The sequence below is a fragment of the Pristiophorus japonicus genome, chromosome 5 (assembly GCF_044704955.1).
Source record: "Pristiophorus japonicus isolate sPriJap1 chromosome 5, sPriJap1.hap1, whole genome shotgun sequence".
Lineage (NCBI taxonomy): Eukaryota > Metazoa > Chordata > Chondrichthyes > Pristiophoridae > Pristiophorus > Pristiophorus japonicus.
The window spans coordinates 4,439,770-4,462,656 of NC_091981.1; the positions used below are offsets into that span (position 1 = coordinate 4,439,770).

At 47.6% G+C, this 22,887-nt stretch overlaps 1 protein-coding gene across 1 annotated transcript in view; it reads left to right on the top strand.

Moving 5' to 3' along the window:
* The window catches only part of sacm1lb (SAC1 like phosphatidylinositide phosphatase b), an 88,596-nt gene that overhangs the window by 14,812 nt on the left and 50,897 nt on the right, over positions 1-22,887 (top strand). Inside the window, exons 2-4 of the mRNA XM_070880320.1 lie at positions 6,679-6,776; positions 14,389-14,463; positions 18,592-18,719. Of these exons, the coding sequence (XP_070736421.1) occupies positions 6,679-6,776; positions 14,389-14,463; positions 18,592-18,719 (301 nt within the window). The remainder of the gene's footprint in view (positions 1-6,678; positions 6,777-14,388; positions 14,464-18,591; positions 18,720-22,887) is intronic.

Genomic DNA, 22,887 nt, shown 5'->3' on the forward strand with positions numbered 1-22,887 from the left:
TTCTGTCTGAGGCTGAACCAGACTGTTCGCAACCTCGGTGTGGTATTTAATCCCGAAATGAACTTTTGACCACATATCCGCAGCATAACTAAGACCGCCTATTTCCACCTCCGTAACATCGCCGGACTCTACCCCAGCCTCAGCTCATCCGCTGCTGAAGCCCTCATCCATGCCTTTGTTACCTCTAGACTTGACTATTCCAACATACTCCTGGCTGGCTTCTCACATTCTACTCTACGTAAACTAGAGGTGATCCAAAACTCGGCTGCCTGTGTCCTAACTCGCACCAAGTCCCGCTCACCCATCACCCCCTGTGCTCACTGCCCCGTGTCCTAACTCGCACCAAGTCTCACTCACCCATCACCCCTGTACTCGTTGACTACATTGGCTTCTGGTTAAACAACACCTCGATTTCAAAATTCTCAGCCTTATTTTTAAATCCCTCTGTGCCCTCGCCCCTCCCCATCTCTGTAATCTTTTCCAGCCCAAACACCGCCCCCCCGAGATATCTGCGCTCCTCTAATTCTGCCCTCCTGAGCATCCCTGATTATAATCGCTTCACCATCGGTGGCTGTGCCTTCTGTTGCCTGGGCCCCAAGCTCTGGAACTCCCTCCCTAAACCTCTCTGCCTCTCCTCCTTCAGGATACTCCTTAAAACCGACCTCTTTGACCAAGCTCTTGGTCACCTGCCCTGATTTCTCCTTTTGTGACCCCGTGTCAAATTTTTTTATCTCATTATACTCCTGTGAAGCGCCTTGGGACATTTCACTACGTTAAAGGCGCTATATAAATACAAGTTGTTGTTGTCATCGTCATCATCGGCAGTCCCTCGAAATCGAGGAAGACTTGCTTGCATTCGAAAAATTAGTTCTTAGGTGACTGAACAGTCCAATACGGGAATTACAGTCTCTGTCACAGGTGGGACAGACAGTGGTTGAAGGAAAGGGAGGGTGGGACTGGTTTGCCGCACGCTCCTTCCGCTGCCTGCGCTTGCTTTCTGCATGCTCTCGGCGATGAGACTCGAGGTGCTCAGCGCCCTCCCGGATACACTTCTTCCACTTAGGGCGGTCTTTGGCCAGGGACTCCCAGGTGTCGCTGGGGATGTTGCACTTTATCAGGGAGGCTTTGAGGATGTCCTTGAAACGTTTCCTTTGCCCAGGCTCGCTTGCCGTGTATGAGTTCCGAATAGAGTGCTTGCTTTTGGAGTCTCATGTCAGGCATGTGGGCACTGTGGCCCGCCCAACAGAGCTGGTCGACTGTGGTCAGTGCTTCAGTGCTGGGGATGTTGGCCTGATTGAAGACACTGACATTGGCGCATCTATCCTCCCAATGGATTTGCAGGATCTTGCGGAGGGAGATCTCAGAGCTGCCATAATGGTGACCATCTTTAAAAAAAAAAGGGGACAAGTCCGACTACGGCAACTACAGCGGAATCTCCCTGTTGTCGGCCACTGGGAAAGTCATCGCAAGAATCTTCCTCAACCGCCTTCTCCCTATGGCTGAAGAGCTCCTCCCAGAATCGCAGTGCGGATTCCGTCCACTAAGGGGTACAATGGACATGATCTTCACCGCGCGACAACTACAAGAGAAATGCAGGGAGCAGCACCAACCCTTGTACATGGCCGCCTTTGACACTGTCAACCGTGAGGGGACTATGGAGCGTCCTCCTCCGTTTCGGCTGCCCCCAAAAGTTTGTCACCATCCTCTGCCTGCTCCACGACGCCATGCAAATTGTTGCTGTAGAACGCGGGCCGCAGCCTGACGTCATAGGGTAGCATGTTGAAAGTGCGCGCTGTATCTGAGCCAGATGATTGATGGATTGTTACTGGATTTCGTTCCGCCATTGCCAGTCTACAGCTACTGCCCCACACCCTGGGGGCGCGCACACAACCCCAGGTGGTTCAGTCGTCGCTGGGAGCAGCTTCCACGTGCCAACCAGCAGCGAGCCCTTTCTCCTGCCGGTCGGAGCCACTGACAGCTTTTTAAGAACGTAAGAAATAGGAGCAGGAGTCGGCCATTTGGCCCCTCGAGCCTGCTGCAGGCTCGAGGGGCCAAATGGCCTACTCCTGCTCTGCCAGTCAATAAGATCATGGCTGGACCCGATCATGGACTCGGCTCCACTTCCCGCTGTACTTGGCACATCAGTTTTGTCAGATCTGCTTCCAATCTGAAGTTTTCAGCATCGTTGCAGCTGATTAGGTGCTGATCATAATCTCTGCTGGTTCTCCCAGATTGTCGGTGATATTTTACAGTATGTACAATGAGCAAATTGAAAATAAGGACACCTGCAAAAGTGGATGCCAGGGTCCCTTGGGAGCCTGCAATTTGCAGATTTCACGACCAATAATTTAGTATTTAAAATGTTAACTGTTTTAAGAGGTTATGAATCCTTTGATTGCATTGGTGGCTTAAATTCAGCTGGAAATAGACGCTGTCTGTGAAGCCCAGAATTACTGGTCGAGAGCCATTTGCACCAGCTGTGTGGCCCTGACTTGTACTTGCAGTGGGTCCTTCATCAATTCGTTGTAATGTTAGCATTGCATTTGTTGACGAAAAGTTGAGGAGGTGTAACAGGAATACGCTGTCGGCCTGCTAAGTAGGCAGTGCCAATTAGGGCCAAGCTGCTCTCTGGATAAGACGCGAGCCTCTTCTGCTGATTAAGCGGCTCCGTTTTCAGGATAGGGTTTCGCTGCTTGATTATTTTTTTCTAAAGTAACTTTTTGTTTTGTCGGTGTGTCCGTGTTAACATTTCACTTGCAGCTCGATTAAATTCCTGCAAAGAAATTGGAAGTATTTTTTGGCAGTAATGTAGCAGATAGGGGGGGGCCGAAATTGCCCGGCCCCCCCCCCCCTCCTCTTTTAGAGCAGATAGGCCTCACCGACTGGGGGCCGACCCGTCCTAAATTGTCCCCGGGCTCGGAGCCACGGGAACGTTTCCACGCTGCCCGTGCTGCTGCTCCGTCGGGCACATGCCGACCGGCGGCGAACCCTTTCTGACGCCCCACGGGAAATTGCCCTGCGGGAGTGGCACCTCTTCCGGTGTGTGTCACTGACAGCTTCATAAGAACATAAAGGGATCAAGGGGTATGGAGAGAAAGCAGGAATGGGGTACTGAAGTTGCATGATCAGCTATGATCATATTGAATGGTGGTGCAGGCTCGAAGGGCTGAATGGCCCACTCCTGCACCTATTTTCTATGTTTCTATAAGAAATAGGAGCAGGAGTAGGCCATACAGCCCCTCGAGCCTGCTCCGCCATTCAGTAAGATCATGGTTGATCTGGTCATGGACTCAGCTCCACTTCCCTGCCCCAGCTCCCCATAACCCTTCACTCCCTTATCGCTCAAAAATCTGTCTATCTCCGCTTAAATATATTCAATGACCCAGCCTCCACAACTCTCTGGGGCAGAGAATTCCACAGATTTACAACCCTCTGAGAGAAGACAGACATTCCTCCTCATCTCAGTTTTAATTGAGTGACCCCTTATTCTGAGATTATGCCCCCAAGTTTTAGTTTCCCCTATGTATGGAAAGATCCTCTCTGTATCCACCTTGTTGAGCCTCCTCGTTATCTTATCTGTTTCGATAAGATCAACTCTCATTCCTTCTGAACTCCAATGGGTATAGGCCCAACCTACTCAACCTTTCCTCATAAGTCAACCCCCTCATCTCAGGAATCAACCGAGTGAACCTTCTCTGAACTGCCTCCAGTATCCTTCCTAAATAAGGAAACCAAAACTGCACGCAGTACTCCAGGTGTGGCCTCACCAATATCCTGTACAGTTGCAGCAAGACCTCTCTGCTTTTATACTCCATCCCCCTTGCAGCATTCCATTTGACTTCCTGATTACCTGCCGTACCTGCATACTCACATTTTGTGTTTCATACACACACACCCCCTGTTGGAAGCTGTGTGTGGCTGGGCGTTGTGTCCACCGTTAAAAGTGGAGGGTGTGCTATCGGCACCTCCATTTTATTTTAATCGTCGGGCTGACTCTGGGGTGGGCCCGACAATGGCACCCAACAGGCAGCCCAGTACCCCTTTTTGGGTATGGTCTGCTGGCCCGGTTGAAACCCTCCCCGCTGGGCCAAACTAAACCCTATGTAGAGCTCGCAGCGGCCCTCCCTTTTAACTGAAGGGGGGGGGAAGGATGTCGTGATCCGTCAGGGCGCGCTGATGACTTGGTGCGTCGTTCCAACGCTACTTCTGCCCCTCACCACCGCCCCGGAAGCTGAATTAAAAAAAAAAAGTTTGATTCTCTGCCCCGTGGATTGGGTTGGTGATCGCAACACTTTTAGATCGGGGGTGGGGCAATTTCGGCCCCAGGGACTCTCGGCTATCGTTTGTCCTTCGTGTGTTTGCTGCGAGAGTTCCCAAAATGTAGGAGAGTCATTATTGAAACATGGCAGGTGTGTACCTGTGGAAGGTGTTTGGTGGAAACACCTCTTCTATAAAGGATATCTGCGAGCTGCAGTGAAATCCCAATGGGGATTGTGCTGTGTTGTGTGCTCCAGGGCACGAGAAGGCTCCTGTACAGAGGTGCAACCACTTATGGCCATCTCTGTGGTCTGTCAAACAACCCAATTATCTGCATATCCCTACAAGCAAAACTCATTACCCTTGTTGCTGGGAGTCTGCACATAATCGTCTGTGGGGCACGCAGTTTAATCACTAAGGGTGTACATCGGAAGTGACCATCAACCACTTTGCCTACAACAAATTTTATTAAATATTAAATCACAACGATGCGGCCTTTGTGATCACAATCTGTCGGGTACAAGCAGTTCGAAAGGCATCCTGGTTTATAAGAACATAAGAAATTGGAGCAGGAGGGGCCAGGCTCCAGGGGTCACAGTCTAAAGATAAGGGGTAAGCCATTTAGGACCGAGATGAGGAGAAACTTCTTCACCCAGAGAGTTGTGAACCTGTGGAATTCTCTACCACAGAAAGTTGTTGAGGCCAGTTCGTTACATATATTCAAAAGGGAGTTAGATGTGGCCCTTATGGCTAAAGGGATCAAGGGGTATGGAGAGAAAGCAGGAAAGGGGTACTGAGGTGAATGATCAGCCATGATCATATTGAATGGTGGTGCAGGCTCGAAGGGCTGAATGGCCTACTCCTGCACCTATTTTCTATGTTTCTGTGTTTAATAAAATCATGGCTGATCTGATCTTGGTCTCAACTCCACTTCCCTGCCCGCTCCCCATAACCCTTGACTCCTTTATCATTCAAAAATCTATCTCCACCTTGAATATATTCAATGACCCAGTCCTCTGGGGCAGCTCTCTGGGGCAGAAAATTCCACAGATTCACGACACTCAGAGAAGAAATTTCTCCTTATCTCCGTTTTAAATGGGCGTTTATGGTTGCAATGCAGCATCGAAGAAAGACAGAACCCTACGTGAATGTTGCTGATACCTTTAGCTGCAAACCTCTTCCCCTCAAATTTTGCCTCAACACTTTAAAAAAAAAAATCTGCACTACATTAGTCTTTTCATTCGGATAAATTTTCCTGGCGAGTGTGCCTTTATTATTAAGTGACGCACGCACCGCATTTTCTAATACAGCTGCCATCCTGATGCACTCTTCATTCCGAGGCTTCACAGTGAAGACTGGCAGCTGGAGGATGACCGGTTGATCAGACACTGGATGACCGTGACTTACTCCTGACTTTGGTGTCCATCAAAGTTTAAAAAAAAAAGCTCCATTGCACATTAGAAGTAAAAGGAGTGCTGCAGGTTGTAACTTAAGCCGCCGTTGTCCAAGAAAGAAAGATTTGCATCTGTAGAAATGCCGTAACCTACAGGACTACGGACTAAGAGCTGGAAAGTGGGATTAGGCTGGGTAGCTCTTTGTCGCCGGCGTGGACACGATGGGCCGAATGGCCTCCTCCTGTGCTGCAAAATTTCTATAATTCTTTCATGATCGCCGGACATAGAAACATAGAAATTAGGTGCAGGAGTAGGCCATTCGGCCCTTCAAGCCTGCACCACCATTCAATATGACCAAGGCTGATCATGCAACTTCAGTACCCCTTTCCTGCTTTCTCTCCATACTCCTTTATCCCTTTAGCTGTAAGAGCCACATCTAACTCCCTTTTGAATATATCTAACTAACCGGCCTCAACAACTTTCTGTGGTAGAGCATTCCACAGTTCACAATTCTCTGAGTGGAAAAGTTTCTCCTCATCTCGGTCCTAAATGGCTTACCCCTTATCCTTAGACTGTGACCCCTGGTTCTGGACTTCCCCAACATCGGGAACATTCTTCCTGCATCTAACCTGTCCAATCCCGTCAGAATTTTAAATGTTTCTATGAGGTCCCCTCTCAATGTTCTAAATTCCCAAAGCGCTTTACAGCCAATGAAGTACCTTTTGAAGTGTAGTCACTGTTGTAATATGGAAACGCCATTTTGTGCACAGCAAGCTCCCACAAAAACAGCAATGTGACAATGACCACACAATCTCTTTTAGTGATGTTGATTGAGGGATAAATATTGGCCCCAGGACACCGGGGAGAACTGCCCTGCTCTTCTTTAAAATAGTGCCGTGGGATCTTTTACATCCACCTGAGAGAGCAGACAGGGCCTTGGTTTAACGTCTCGTCTGAAAGATTAAACAGTTGATTTTCTGTCACATAATAGACATTCTCAGCAACTTTTAAAAATTATTTTTTTTAGGCACACGACACCAGAAAAGTTCTACTTTGAGGCATGTGATGATGGATCAAATGACGTACTCGCGATCGACCGGGTCTCCAACGAAATCACCCTTGGAGGTAAAACATCTGTTTGAAGCAATTTCAAAGCAGGGGATTGTATTTTAGCAGGTGGCAACAATTTTTATTTTCAAATTTTAAATGTTTTATTTACTGCCAAAAGATACACAATACTCCCTGACATGAAGGTGGCAACTACATTTTTATTTGGCGGGTTTGTTTTTGTTTTAATGGCTCGTGGGATGAGAGGGTTGCCCCACGAGGATTGACTGAGTAGATTGGGCCGATACTCTCTGGAATTTAGAAGAATGAGAGGTGATCTCATTGAAACACACAAGATTCTGAGGGGGATTGACAGGGTAGATGCTGAGAGGATGTTTCCCCCGGGCTGGAGAGTCTAGAACCAGGGGTCACAGTCTCAGGATAAGGGGTCGGCCATTTAGGACTGAGATGAAGAGGAATTTCTTCACTCAGAGGGTGGTGAATCTTTGGAATTCTCTGCCCCAGAGGGCTGTGGATGCTGAGTCGTTGAGTATATTCAAGGCTGAGATCGATAGATTTTTGGACACTTGGAAAATCGAGGGATATGGGGATCGGGCGGGAAAGTGGAGCTGAGGTCGAAGGTCAGCCGTGATCTTATTGAAATGTGGAGCAGGCTCGAGGGGCCGAATGGCCGACTCCTGCTCCTATTATGCTCTTATGTTACACTTCATTTTTATCAACCTAAGCTTTATTTCTTGCATTTTGCCAGAGGGCCACAAAATCACAGGAAGATGTTTCTGTGATCGGTAATTGAATAGCAGAGATGCAACTAAGGGGGAGCAAGATAAGGACGAGGGAGGGAGGAATAGAGGGATATGCTGATTGGGTGAGATGAAGAGGGTGGGAGGAGGCTAGTGTGAAGTATAAACCCCGAGTTGGGCTGAATGGGTGCTGTCCATTCTGTGTAAGATTTCCCTCGGTGAGGCTTTGTAAAGTGCTTGCTCAGTGGTATCTTTCCAATGGAGCACTGCTTTGTAATGCAAAAAGCTATTTGTCCGACTTAATCAGTTCCTGTGCGCGATGCGGGATGTGTACGGTTATGGGGCTGAAATACGTTGGGCACTCTTGGCGTGCCGTGTACAGATCAGAAGGAATGCCGAGGCACTGGAGAGGGTGCAGAAAAAAATGTACAAGGATTATTACCGCAACTGAGCGGTTCCAACCATCAGGAAAGACCAGGGAATGGAGATCATCATCTCTCTAGAGCAGAGAAGGCTGAGGGGTCACATAGAGGTCTTTATGTTTACCTTATCAAACCCCTTCATAATTTTAGAGAAGATGTTTCCACCTGTGGGGAGTCCAAAACGAGATCCAAAAATCAGATAGTCACTAATAAATTCAATGGGGAATTCAGGAGAAACTTCTTTACCCAGAGAGTGGTGAGAATGTGGAACTCGCTGCCACAGGGAAATATCATTTAAGGAGCAGCTAGGTAAGTACTACGATTCTATGATTCGAGGGAGAAAGGAATAGGAGAAGACGGAGAAGAGATTTGATCGAGGTGTTGAAAATCATGAGGGGTCTGGACAGAGTAGATAGAGAGAAACTGTTCCCATTGGTGGAAGGGTGGAGAACCAGAGGACACAGATTTAAGGCGATTGGCAGAAGAACCAAAGGCGACATGAGGGAAAACGTTTTTACGCAGCGAGTGGTTAGGATCTGGAATGCGCTGCCTGAGAGGGTGGTGGAGGCAGATTCGATCACGGCTTTCAAAAGGGAGTTGGCTAAGTACTTGAAACAAAAGATTTGCAGGGCTACGGGGAAAGGGCGGTGGGGTGGGACTGGCTGAGGTGCTCTTGCAGAGAGCCGGCACAGGCTCGACGGGCCGAATGGCGGCCTCCTGTGCTGTAACCGTTCTGTGATGTGCTGATAGAGTGAGATGAAGTAGGGTGGGAGGAGGCTCGTGTGGGACACAATGAGCCAGTTGGTCCGAATGGCCTGTTTCTGTGCTGTAAACGCTTTATAATTCCATATTGTGGATAATGTAGACCACACTTGCTGATCTGGGTAACTCATAGAAACATAGAAAATAGGTGCAGGAGTAGGCCCTTCGAGCCTGCACCACCATTCAATAAGATCATGGCTGATCATGAAACTTCAGTACCCCATTCCTGCTTTCTCTCCATACCCCTTGATCCCTTTAGCCATAAGGGCCACATCTAACTCCCTCTTGAATATATCTAACGAACTGGCCTCAACAACTTTCTGCGGTAGAGAATTCCACAGGTGAACAACTCGCTGAGTGAAGAAGTTTCTCCTCATCTCGGTCCTAAATGGCTTACCCCTTATCCTTAGACTGTGACCCCTGGTTCTGGACTTCCCCGGGAACATTCTTCCTGCATCTAACCTGACTGGAATAATCATCCCCTTGGTAATTTAGTTTTGGCATGTTCAGTATTGCTGAAGGTTAAGAGGTAAAAGGATGCCATCTCCTTCGAGATTTTAACTTTTCCAACCTGCAAATTTCCTTCTACTGATACTATAACCTACCGACCTTGCTGTGCGTGTATTGATTTTAAACAGAGATTGACGAGTGCGAAATGATCTCTTGCTTCTGTGTTCAGGTTTCATAACTTGTAGAAAGAAGTGTCTCCGCAATGAAAGCTCGAGACAGGCAGGCACCTAGCTGTCAAAGGCACTGTGGAATCTATCAGCCCAATTCTAGCATTGAGTTTGATGTAAGGGAAACACAGTTGCAGAATCAGACAGTCACATCCCCTGGGAGGACAGACGCACCAACATTAGTGTCCTCGACCAGGCCAATATCCCCAGCATTGAAGCACTGACCACACCTGATCAGCTCTGCTGGGCAGGTCACATCGTTCGCATGCCAGACACGAGACTCCCAAAGCAAACGCTCTACTCTGAACTCCTACACGGCAAACATGCCAAAGGTGGGCAGAGGAAATGTTAAGGGACATCCTCAAAGCCTCCCTGATAAAGTGCAACATCCCCACCGACACCTGGGAGTCCCTGCCCAAAGACCACCCTAAGTGGAAGAAGTGCATCCGGGAGGGCGCTGAGCACCTCGAGTCTCGTCGCCGAGAGCATGCAGAAACCAAGCGCAGGCAGCGGAAGGAGTGTGCGGCAAACCAGTCCCACCCACCCCTTCCCTCAACCACTGTCTGTCCCTCCTGTGACAGAGACTGTAATTCCCGTATTGGACTGTTCAGTCACCTGAGAACTCACTTTGAGTGGAAGCAATTCTTCCTCGATTCCGAGGGACTGCCTATGATGATGATTTATAATGAATTCAGCAGGAACTTTGATCATTTATATATTCAAATAAATATTTCCACGGACCTTTAGTTATGCATCCACATGGAAATCCCTGATCGAGCAACCATCTGAGAGGTACAGATACCTACACCCCCCTTCCCCACTCCAGTGCCCTAAGAGTTGTGCCTGCTGCCCAGAGGCCTCTGCTACACTTGCTACTGACAGCTTTTCCACACTGAACATCAGAGATCTGATAACATAAGGATCAGGAGCAGGAGTCGGCCATTTGGCCCCTCGAGCCTGCTCCACCAATCAATAAGATCATGACTGATCTTCGACCTCAACTCCACTTTCCCGCCAGATCCCCATATCCCTCGCTTCCCCTAGTGTCTAAAAATCTATCGATCTCAGCCTTGAATATACTCAACAACTCAGCATCCACAGCCCTCTGGGGCAGAGAATGCCAAAGATTCACCCCCCTCTGAGTGAAGAAATTCCTCATCATCTCAGTCCTAAATGGCTGACCCCTTATCCTGAGACTGTGACCCCTGGTTCTAGACTCCCCAGCCCGGGGGAAACACCCTCTCAGCATCTACCCTGTCAATCCCCCTCAGAATCTTGTATGTTTCAATGAGATCACCTCTCATTCTTCTAAACTTCAGAGAGTATCGGCCCAATCTACTCAATCTCTCCTCATAGGGCAACACTCTCATCCCAGGAATTAATGTAGTGAACCTTAATTGCACCGCTCGAAGGCAAGTATATCCTTGCCTTAAGGCATGATCATACTTAGTTCTCGCTGTTATTTTTATGTTTACATGAAAGCACTGCCTCTGCCTATGTTGCAATCTGGTATGGTTTTCTTCTTGCTAAATTACACTTCAAATTGTTTTCTCCAGAGAGGATTCCCTGGGAGAAATTAATCTCACTGTCCATGAGTTTTGCCGAGCTGCTAATTAGTGTCTCGGATGTTTGATTCTGCGGGTAACCCTGGAGATGTTTCTCCAATGACAGCATGTCCATCAGTTTGACTGAGTGTGCACACTATAGGTTGACCTATTTTGTTCTTTCTATGCATACATATCTCTGCATCTCAACTTTACAGGAAAGATGTAATTGCACTAAAGAGGGTACAAAGGAGATTTAACAGGATGTTGCCAGAACTGAAGAATTTTAGCGATGAGGAAAGATTAGCGAGGCTGGGCAGTTTTCTTTGGAACAGAGAAGGCAGAGGGGAGACTTAATTGAGGTGTATAAAATTATGAGGGGCCCAGATAGATGGATAGGATGGACCTATTTCCCTTAGCAGACGGGTCAATAACCAGGAGGCATAGATTTAAAGTAATTGGTAGAAGGATAAGAGGGGATTTGAAGAGAAGGTTTTTCACCCAGAGGGTGGTGGAGGTCTGGAACTCACTGCCTGAAAGGGTGGTGGAGGCAGAAACCCTCACCACATTTAAAAAGTACTTGGATGTGCACCTGCAGGGCTATGGACCGAGCGCTGGAAAGTGGGATTAGACTGGGTAGCTCTTTGTCGGCCGGCACGGACACGATGGGCCGAATGGCTTCCTTCTGGATAACAAGTGACTGTACTTCAAAAAAAAAAGTAATTCATTGGTTGTAAATCACATCGTCCACGTTGTCCAGGGCTGTGCCGTGGATCTTGATGACTAGGGGGCAGTTCTGTGTGGCAGGGTCAGGTTGGTGGAAGACCTTTGTCTTACGGATGTTTAGTGTAAGGCCCATGCTTTCGTACGTCTCGGTGAAGATGTTGATGGTGACTTGGAGTTCAGCCTCTGTGTGCAGACGCAAGCGTCGCCCGCATACTGTAGTTCGACGACAGAGGATGGGACGGTCTTGGATCTGGCCTGGAGACGACGAAGGTGGAACGGGTACCCACTAGTTTTATAGTTTAGTTCCATTCCAACGGGGAACTTGTTGAGCGTGAGGTGGAGCATTGCAGCGAGGAAGATTGAGAAGAGGGTTGGCGCGATGACGCAGCCCTGCTTGACCTGCTCAAGGAAGGATATACTTGCATTGGAGGCAGTTCAGAGAAGGTTCACTAGGTTGATTCTGGAGATGAGGGGGTTGACTTAGGAAGATAGATTTGAGTTGGTTGTGAGTATACTCATTGGAGTTCAGAAGAATGAGAGGTGATCTTATCGAAACATGAAAGGTAATGAGGGGGCTCGACAAGGTGGATGCAGAGAGGATATTTCCACTCATGGGGGAAATTAAAACTAGGGGACATAGCCTCAGAATAATGGGCTGCCCATTTAAAACTGAGATGAGGAGAAATTTCTTCAGTGGGTTGTAAATCTGTGGAATTCTCTACCCAAGAGAGCTGTGGAGGCTGGGTCATTGAATATATTTAAGGTGAAGATAGACAGATTTCTTTTGAGTGATAAGGGAATAAAGGGTTATGGGGAGCGGGCGGGGAAGTGGAGCTGAGTCCATGATCAGATCAGCCATGATCTTATTGAATGGCGGAGCAGGCTCGAGGGGCCGAATGGCTTACTCCTGCTATTTCTTGTGTTCTTAGGAGGTCACCGAGCACCTCGAGTCTCGTTGCCGAGAGCATGCAGAAACCAAGTGTAGACAGCGGAAAGAGCATATGGCAAACCAGCCTCCCCACCCACCCTTTCCTTCAACCACTGTCTGTCCCACCTGTGACAGAGACTGTAATTCCTGTATTGGACTATTCAGCCACCTGAGAACTCACTTTTAGAGTGGAAGCAAGTCTTCCTCGATTTCGAGGGGCTGCCTATGATGATGATCTCATGTGCCCATCCTGTTCTCATATTCCTTAATGCTACTTTCCTTCAGCCTCCTATCTAACCTATACTTAAATATTAACCTGGTCTCTGCTTTATTCCCAACTCCTGTAATACATTCTTCAGCCTCACGACTCTCTTTGTTTAAAGAAAAGTTTCTTCTTGTTGTCCTAAATCTTTTAACTTTATAACTATGTCCCTCCAAACTAGACCCCTTAACAACCATCTCTTTCTAACTACTTTGTCCTTGAATAATAATAACAACTTTTATTTATATAGCGCCTTTAACATAGTAAAACGTCCCAAGGGGCTTCACAGCAGTGTTGCAGACAAACAGATAAATTTGACACCGAGCCACAGAAGAAATTAAGGCAGATGACCAAAGACTTGTTTAAAGAGGGAGATTTTAAGGAGCGTCTTAAAAGGAGGAAAGAGAGGCAGAGAGGTTTAGGGAGGGAGTTCCAGAGCTTGGGGCCCAGGCAACAGGAGGCACGGCCACCAATGGTGGAGCGATTATAATCAGGGATGCTCAAGAGGCCAGAATTTGAGGAGCGCTGACATCTTGCGGGATTGTGTGGCTGAAAAAGATTACAGAGTTAGGGAGGGGCATGGCCATGGAGTGATTTGTAAACAAGGATGAGAATTTTATAATCGAGGTGTTGTTTAACTGGGAGCCAATGTAAGTCAGAAAGCACAGGGGTGACTGGTGATCTTGACTTGGTGCAGGTTAGTGCACGGGCTGCTGAGTTTTGGATGACTTCAACTTTACATATTGTGGAATGAGGAAGGCTGGCCAGGAGTAAGTTGGAGTAGTTAAGTCTAGAGGTAACAAAGGCATGAATGAGGGCTTCAGCAGCAGACGAACTGAGGCAGAGGTGATGGAAAAAGGCAGTTTTAGTTATGCCGCGGATATGTGGCTGGAAACTCATTTCGGGGTCAAATATGACACCTAGGTTGCGAACAGTCTTCACCCTCAGATTGATGTTGGGGAGAGGGATGGAGTCATTGGTTTGGGAACGCAGTTTGTGGCGGGGACCAAAGATAATGGCTTCAGTCTTCCCAATATTCAATTGGAGAAAATCTCTGCCCATCTAGAACTAGATGTCGGACAAGCCGTCTGACAATTTAGAGACCGAGGAGGGGTCGAGAGAAGTGGTGGTGAGGTAGAGCTGGGTGTCATCAGCGTACATGTGGAAACTGACTCCGTGTTTTCGGATGATGTCACCAAGGGGCAACATGTAGATGGGCAATAGGAGGGGCCGAGGATAGATCCTGGGGGGACACCAGAGGTAACGGTGTGGGGTGGGAAGAGAAACCGTTGCAGGAGATTCTCTGGCTACGATTAGATGGATAAGAATGGAACCAGGCGAGTGCAGTCCCACCCAGCTGGACGATGGTGGAGAGGTGTTGGAGGAGGATGGAGTGGTCAGCCATGTCAAAGGCTGCAGACAGGTCCAGGAGGACGAGGAGGGATAGTTTACCTTTGTCACAGTCACAAAGGAAGTCTTCTTTGTATGTAACCAGTCTGTTGTACTTTCTCCCGGATCGATGTATAATATGTTTTAATGTCTAAACAAATTTGTAAAACCTAAATTGTATTAATGCATTTTTCTTCCCTTTTTTCCCTCCTTTCTCAGTTAAGAAAGATGTCCCCCCCTCTGCAGTTACCAAACCTGTTTATGGAATCATGGGAACAATTCGCCTGGTGGCAGGTGGGTGAACTGAATTAACTAACGCGCACCTTGTTAGAGCCAGGCGAGGTATGCGTGTGTTTGAATTAATTTATGCCGGAATCCCCGAGCTTTGCTTTCGTTGATTGTTGAGATAGAGGCCCAAACTATCAACCCTCCTACAAATATCACATTGCAGCTTCTCCAGATTCTTGGCCAGTGGCCGTCGAGGCATTGGGGCTGCACTAGGGTTCAGTGTTTTATGCGCAGTTTGCCACGACTGAGTTGAATTGTGTCTCTGGACAGCGCTGGGCTGCAACTGTGTTGGGTGGGCCGTGGATCTTGATGACTGGGGGGGCAGTGCTGTGTGGCGGGGTCAGGTTGGTGGAGGACCTTTGTCTTATGGATGTTTAGTGTAAGGCCCATGCTTTTGTACACCTCGGTGAAGATGTTGCTTAAGTATGTTTAAAAAAAAATCTCGCTTTAATTAACCAGCAAAAATGAGTTAGAAATACACTGCACTAATTGACAAGGATGCACACCTGGGAGTCCCTGGCCAAAGACTGCCCTAAGAGGAGGAAGTGCATCCGGGAGGGCGCTGAGCACCTCGAGTCTCGTCGCCAAGAGCATGCAGAAACCAAGCGCAGGCAGCGGAAGAAGCGTGCGGCAAACCAGACTCCCCACCCACCCTTTCCTTCAACCACTGTCTGTCCCACCTGTGATAGGGACTGTGGTTCTCGTATTGGACCGTTCAGTCACCTGAGAACTCACTTTTAGAGTGGAAGCAAGTCTTCCTCGATTCCGAGGGTCTACCTATGATGATGGGTTGTGACACCGGCTGGAGGCAGAGCTGACAAAACACTCAAATTATCCGTGAGTTTGGATTATCCTCTGGGGAAATTCATCATCGTTATGGTGCCAGAGTCAACGTTCCTTTTAATTTCATTTTTTTGGGGAGTACGTGGTCCCATTAGCATTCCACCCGTGGGCGACTTTTCCCGTTTAAAAGCCAGCGAGCCGGAATGTGCGGGGGCTCTAGAGCGCTGCGCAGCTTATACAGTGAGCATCGGCCAGCCTATGCAGCAGTGAGATATCAAACAGCAAGTTATTATTTAAATGGAGAAAGATTGCAAAGTGCCGCAGTACAGCGGGACCTGGGGGTACTTGTGCATGAAACACAAAAGGATAGTATGTAGGTACAGCAAGTGATCAGGAAGGCAAATGGAATCTTGGCCTTTATTGCAAACACGATGGAGTATAAAAGGGAATTCTTGCTACAGCTATACAGGGTATTGGTGAGGCCACACCTGGAATACTGCATACAGTTTTGGTTTCCGTATTTAAGAAAGGATATACGTGCTTTGGAGGCAGTTCAGAGAAGGTTCACTAGGTTGATTCCGGAGATGAGGAGGTTGACTTATGAGGAAAGGTTGAGTAGGTTGGGCCTCTACTCATTGGAATTCAGAAGAATGAGAGGTGATCTTATCGAAACGTATAAGATTATGAGGGGGCTTGACAGGGTGGATGAGGAGAGGATGTTTCCACTGATGGGGGAGACTAGAACTAGAGGGCATGGTCTTAGAATAAGGGGCCACCCATTTAAAACTGAGATGAGGAGAAATTTCTTCTCTGAGGGTTGTAAATCTGTGGAATTCGCTGCCTCAGAGAGCTGTGGAAGCTGGGTCATTGAATAAATTTAAGACAGAGATAGACAGTTTCTTAAACGATAAGGGAATAAGGAGTTATGGGGAGCGGGCAGGGAAGTGGAGCTGAGTCCATGATCGGATCAGCCATGATCTTATTAAATGGCGGAGCAGGCTTGAGGGGCCAAATAGCTGACTCCTGCTCCTGGTTCTTATGTTCTTGTATCACGGAGACCTCCAAACAATGCTTCCCCTATAATTTTATTTTTGTGGCGGTCCCTTTAATTATCCGTGCGGGCCAATCAAATCTTCGCTCGAGCACGGTTTCTCCCCGTGTAAAAGCCGGTGAGCGGCCTGCGTGAGAGCGCTGCGCAGCTTAGCGGGAACGTTGCCTCCAAAATGAGACTGGCTGGCCAGGTGGATTATAACCTGGTGTGGACAGACGGCACAGACTCACTGCACCATGCTCTATGTACTGCATCCTTGGCAATTAGTGCAGTGTGTTTCTAACTCCGTTTTGCTGGTTAATTAAAGCGAGATTTTTTTTTAAGCAATCATTGTACTAGAGTTTCTTCCCAGATAAAAAAATAACTTGTTCCAGTCCCACTTATGGAATTATAAAGATCAATGTTGTATTGGTTGTAATTTTCATGCATTTCTTTTTATTTGTTCCTGCGATGTGGGTGTCGCTGGCAAGGCCGGCATTTATTGCCCATCCCTAATTGCCCCTTGAGAAGGTGGTGGTGAGCCGCCTTCTTGAACCGCTGCAGTCCGTGTGGTGAAGGTGCTCCCACAGTGCTGTTAGGGAGGGAGTTCCAGGATTGTGACCCAGCGACGATGAAGGAACAGCCGATATATTTCCAAGTCGGGATGGTGTGTGACTCGGAGGGGAACGTGGAGGTGGTGGTGTTCCCATGCGCTATTTTATGAATACTTGATGCATTTAAAAGTAAGCTAGATAAACACATGAGGGAGAAAGGAATAGAAGGATATGGTGATGGGGTGAGAAGAGGAGGGTAGGAGGGGGTTTGTCTGGAGTATAAACACCGGCACGGACCCAAATGGCCTGTTTCTATGCTGTAAAATTCTATGTAATGCTATGCCACGTAATCAGTAATAGTTTCTATAAGATACTGTTTGTGAATGTGTGGTGAACATTTATATTTTGAAACGCACAAAGAGCATTTTATGCAGGACTGCGGAAAGTGGTTACTTGGGAACTAAAGCAACTATCTTCATTGAAATGTATTTGGCAACTTTCCTTGTTGCCAAAATTCAGTAATGCAGTTTAAAATTGGTCACTTTTCTCCCTCTCCCCCTCTTTTATAAAAAAAAATGCCACCAAATTCAACCTGATATCCCAAATAAATTCTGCTTGTGAAGGTTTTCAGCAAGTTAACTTCTACAATCACAAAACTGTTAACAATTTTCTGCTTTCAAATGTTGATCATTTTACCAGAGGGTTAAATGACCTTCAAAACTCCATCACTGGACATTTTCCATCTGTGTCACAGAGCTGGTGTTGGGTACCTGACCAGCTCACAGGAAGGAAAGGATGACCTACTCCATTAGCACAAGTGCGTTCGCTGATTTATTTTCTCCAATTTGTTGTTTGCTGATTATAAATAAAATGATGTTTTCTGCATAATGGGACTGCATATTTCAGTCGTATTTCTCACTGCCTGTTAGACGTTGCTGCTTTTCAGAAACCCTGCATGAACGAGGAGGTTGAATAGCATTATGAGGAAAATCCTAGAATTGCACAGCACAGGAAACCATTCGGCCCATCGAGTCTGCACTGGCTTGTTCAAAGAGCAATCCCGTCAGTCCCCCCTGACCCGCCGCCCCCCCCGCCCCTCTTTCCCCATTCCCGGCAATTTTTTCTCCAATTATTTTTCCAATTCCCTTTTGAAGGCTACCATTGAATCTGTATCCACCGCCCTATCAGGCAGCGGGTTCCAAATCCTAATCCCTTGCTGTGTAAAAAAGTTTTCCCTCCCGTTCCCTCTGGCTCTTCTGCCAATCGCCTTAAATCTGTGTCCTCTGGTTCTCCACCCTTCCACCAATGGGAACAGTTTCTCTCTCTCTACTCTGTCTAGACCCCTCATGATTTTGAACACCTCGATCAAATCTCCTCTCAACCTTCTCTGCTCCAAGGAGAACAACCCCAGCTTCTCCAGTCTCTCCACGTAACTGAAGTCCCTCATCCCAGGAACCATTCTCGTAAATCTCTCCTGTAGGAAAGGACGCGAATAAAGCGACCACTTAATGTTAAGAGTTGCGGCTGATTCCGGCTGTAATTGTGAGAGTATGAGGCACTAATGAGACAAAGTTTACATAATGCCCGTAAAAAGTTTGAAGAAAACTAAATTGAGAAAGCGCTCTGGCGAGATTACATGCTGACGTAATCCTTGCGCGCACACTCACACATACAATGAATATCAAAAATCCCTCGGGTGGTTTGGTTCTGTTGGGCTCGGTGCGGGACAGTTTGATTAAATCCTTTCCTTTTATGCTATCACTGCAGGCATGTACCTAATAGTCATTACCAAAAAGCAGAAGATGGGAGACTTGTTCAATCATGCGGTTTGGAAAGCGACGGAATTCAGCATCATTTCCTACAAGAAGACAGTGTTGCATCTAACCGAGATGCAGGTAACGACTGCAATAAACACTGCCGTTGAAATACTTACAAAAACAGCTGGCTTTCAGGCGTGATTCTCTATCGACTTTTAACACATAGTGTGCGCTCCGTTCTCATTTTATCTGTAATACGTTAAGCCTTGCATCGACTGCATATTTCCTTTGTCATGATTTTCTAACGCCTGGGTAATACAGTAAACGCTGTATAATCTAAACACTGGAAGGCAAGATCTGCACACATCATATACTTTCCTTTATCACCTCTAGCCTTACAACCCTCCCCCAATTCTGCCCTCTTGCGCATCCCAATTATAATCGCTCCACCGTTGGTGGCCGTGCCTTCTGTTGCCTGGGCCCCAAGCTCTGGAACTCCCTCCCTAAGCTTCTCCGCTCTCTACCTCTCTTTCCCCCTTTAAGACGCTCCTTAAAACCGACCTCTTTGGCCAACCTGCCCGAATATCTCCTTATGTCAAAATGTGTTTGATAACGCTCCTGTGAAGCTCCTAGGGGCGTTTTACTGTGTTAAATACAAGTTGTTGTTGATTATGCCTTTCAGAATCTAGGTGATACAGTGACCGCATTCAACGACCCCACCCACTTTATTTCCTTTCCCACAGTCTCCCCTTTGCCGTAGTGCTGTTTTCCCACACTCTCTGAGTACAGTGCCCACCTTGTTCATGGTCCTCACCATTGCTACAGTTATACAGGGTATTGGTGAGGCCACACCTGGAGTACTGCGTGCAGTTTTGGTTTCCATATTTAGGAAAGGATATACCGGTACTTGCTTTGGAGGCAGTTCAGAGAAAGTTCACTCAGTTGATTCCGGGGATGAGGAGCTTGACTTATGAGGAAAGGTTAAGTAGTTTGGGCCTCTACTCATTGGAATTCAGAAGAATGAGAGGTGATCTTATCGAAACGTATAAGATTATGAGGGGGCTTGACAGGGTGGATGAGGAGAGGATGTTTCCACTGATGGGGGAGACTAGAACTAGAGGGCATGGTCTTCGAATAAGGGGCCACCCATTTAAAACTGAGATGAGGAGAAATTTCTTCTCTGAGGGCTGTAAATCTGTGGAATTTGCTGCCTCAGAGAGCTGTGGAAGCTGGGTCATTGAATAAATTTAAGACAGAGATAGACAGTTTCTTAAACGATAAGGGGTTTAAAGGGTTATGGGAAGCGGGTAGGGAAGTGGAGCTGAGTCCATGATCAGATCAGCCATGATCGTAATAAATGGCAAAGCAGGCTCGAGGGACATATGGCCTACTCCTACTATGTTCTTATAACCTCTCCTGACCCCCCTCCTGCTCCACCAACCGCAAATCCTTCAGGTACACCCAGACACTTGAAGCTCATAAAAAATAGGAGCAGGAGTAGACCATTTGGCCCCTCGAGCCTGCTCCACCATTTAATAAGCTCATGGTGATCCGATCATGGACTCGGGTCCACTTCCCCGCCCGCTCCCCATAACCCTTCACTCCCTTATCGCTCAAAAATCTGTCTTATCTCCACCTTAAATATATTGAATGACTCAGTCTCCACAGCTCTCTGGGGCAGAGAATTCCAGAAATTTACAATTCTCAGAGAAGAAATTCCTCCTCATCTCAGTTTTAAATGGGTGACCCCTTATTCTAAGACTATGTCCCCTAGTTTTAGTTTCCCCTACGGGTGGAAATATCCTCTCTGCATCCACCTTGTTGAGCCCCCTCATTATCTTATACATTTCGATAAGATCACCTCATTCTTCTGAACTCCAATGTGTATAGACTCAACCTATCCTCACAAGTCAACCCCCTCATCTCCGGAATCAACCGAGTGAACCTTCTCTGAACTGCCTCCAATGCAAGTATATCCTTCCTTAAATACGGAGACCAAAACTGTACGCAGTACTCCAGGTGTGGCCTCACCAATACCCTGTACAGTTGTAGCAGGACTTCTCTGCTTTTATACTCTATCCCCCTTGCAATAAAGGCCAACATTCCATTTGCCTTCCTGATTACTCGCTGTACCAGCATGCTAACTTTTTGTGTTTCATGCGCAAGATCCCGTTTGTTTCTGCTCACCCCACACAGTAACCCTAAACTACAATGCACCACCCAAGCTTCCCGTCACATCTTTCCCCACCATTCTGCCGCATCGCAGCAATTCCGAGTCTTAGAACTGCCGCTTAGTTTTAAATTCCACACCACCTCCAGTCTTCCCCAATTTAACTATGCCCACAGCCACACCTGACTTCTACCCAAGCCCCTGCACCCGCTCCCCAGCCCTGCACAACCTCACCACCAGGGACATTCTGAAGTCATGAAAGGCTCGACATAAATGCAAGTTCTTCATTTCTTTACCTGTATCTGGTGCATCTTCCCTACCACCTTCCTGCTTATTCTTTGCCTTCAAAAAAAGAGATAAAAGTTTAGTGCACAATTAAACCTGTAGATAACCCTCAAGGCTCATTATAGTGTCAGCTGTGGATCAGTGGGCAGCACCCTCGCCTCGGAGTCAGAAGGTTGTGGGTTCGAGTCCCACTCGAGACTTGAGCACAAAAATCTCGGCTGACACTCAGCGAGTGCTGCACTGTCGGAGGGGCAGTACTGAGGGAGTGCCGCACTGAGGGAGCGCCGCACTGTCGGAGGGGCAGTACTGAGGGAGCGCCGCACTGTCGGAGGGGCAGTACTGAGGGAGTGCCGCACTGTCGGAGGGGCAGTGCTGAGGGAGTGCCGCACTGTCGGAGGGTCAGTACTGAGGGAGTGTTGCACTGTTTGAGGGTGCTGCCTTTCGGATGAGACGTTAAATCGAAACCCTGTCTGCTCTCAGGTGGATGTAAAAGATCTCATGACACTATTTCAAAGAGTTCTCCCCGATGTTCTGGGGCCAATATTTATCCCTCAATCAACATCACTAAAACAGATTATCTGGTCATTATCACATTGCTGTGTGTGGGAGCTTGCTGTGCACAAGTTGGCTGCTGTGTTTCCCACATTACAACAGTGACTGCACTTTAAAAAAAAAAAGTTAACTTGTTGGTTGTAAAGCGCTTTGGGACATCCTAAGGTCATGAAAGAAGCAATTAAAATCCAACCCTTCCAACCCTCCCGTATAATTTTATATACTGTTTTTATAAAACCGTGTATCACAATTCTGATGGAGGCCTGTGTGTGTTTGTGGAGACATTTATCTATACTGGCTTAGAATCTCCATGTCTGAGAGCTAAGGTCACAGATCATTAATCTTTCAGTGTGGCGTTGTTACATATTCATGTGGGAGCTGGAACATTGGTTTCCCTTACCTAGCTCGGGGATCATTTGTTGCACTCCGACATCAACCTTCTAACTGACACCTGAGTTTAACTGAGCAAGATCTCTTTTTGACTTTTTATTCGTGGGCTATGGGCGTCGCTGGCAAGGCCGGCTTTTATTGCCCATCCCTAATTGCCCCTTGAGAAGGTGGTGGTGAGCCGCCTACTTGAACCGCTGCAGTCCGTGTGGTGAAGGTGCTCCCACAGTGCTGTTAGGGAGGGAGTTCCAGGATTGTGACCCAGCGACGATGAAGGAACGGCCGATATATTTCCAAGTCAGGATGGTGTGTGACTGGGAGGGGAACGTGGAGGTGGTGGTGTTCCCATGCGCCTGCTGCCCTTGTCCTTCTAGGGGGTAGAGGTCGCGGGTTTGGGAGGTGCTGCCGAAGAAGCCTTGGCGAGTTGCTGCAGTGCATCTTGTAGATGGGGCACACTGCAGCCACGGTGCACCGGTGGTGGAGGGAGTGAGTGTTGAAGGTGGTGGGTAGCGTGTCGATCAAATGGGCTGCTTTGTCCTGGATGGTGTCGAGCTTCTTGAGTATTGTTGGAGCTGCACCATCCAGGAGGTACAATGCTATTTAAAAAAAATGCTTGTCCTGTTTACAAGTTTTGAATTTTTAAGCTGACTTCTAAATGGTGCTACAGCACTTTGCCACATGGTGGCAGGCTAAGCTCAGTGATGAAGGCTGCACCTAATAGTTCCTTCTGAGATTGTAAGAAACGTACATCCATAATCCAGGCTTCTAACGTGGGCTGTCTGCCCGTACTTCGCACAGTTTGTTTTGAAACGTGTGCAGTGTTGGTGCTGGGTGGTCAGCACGCTGCCCATTCTGTGTTTCAGTTCCGCCAAAACTAATGAAATGTCCGATCTCTGCTGACTAAGAGCGCTG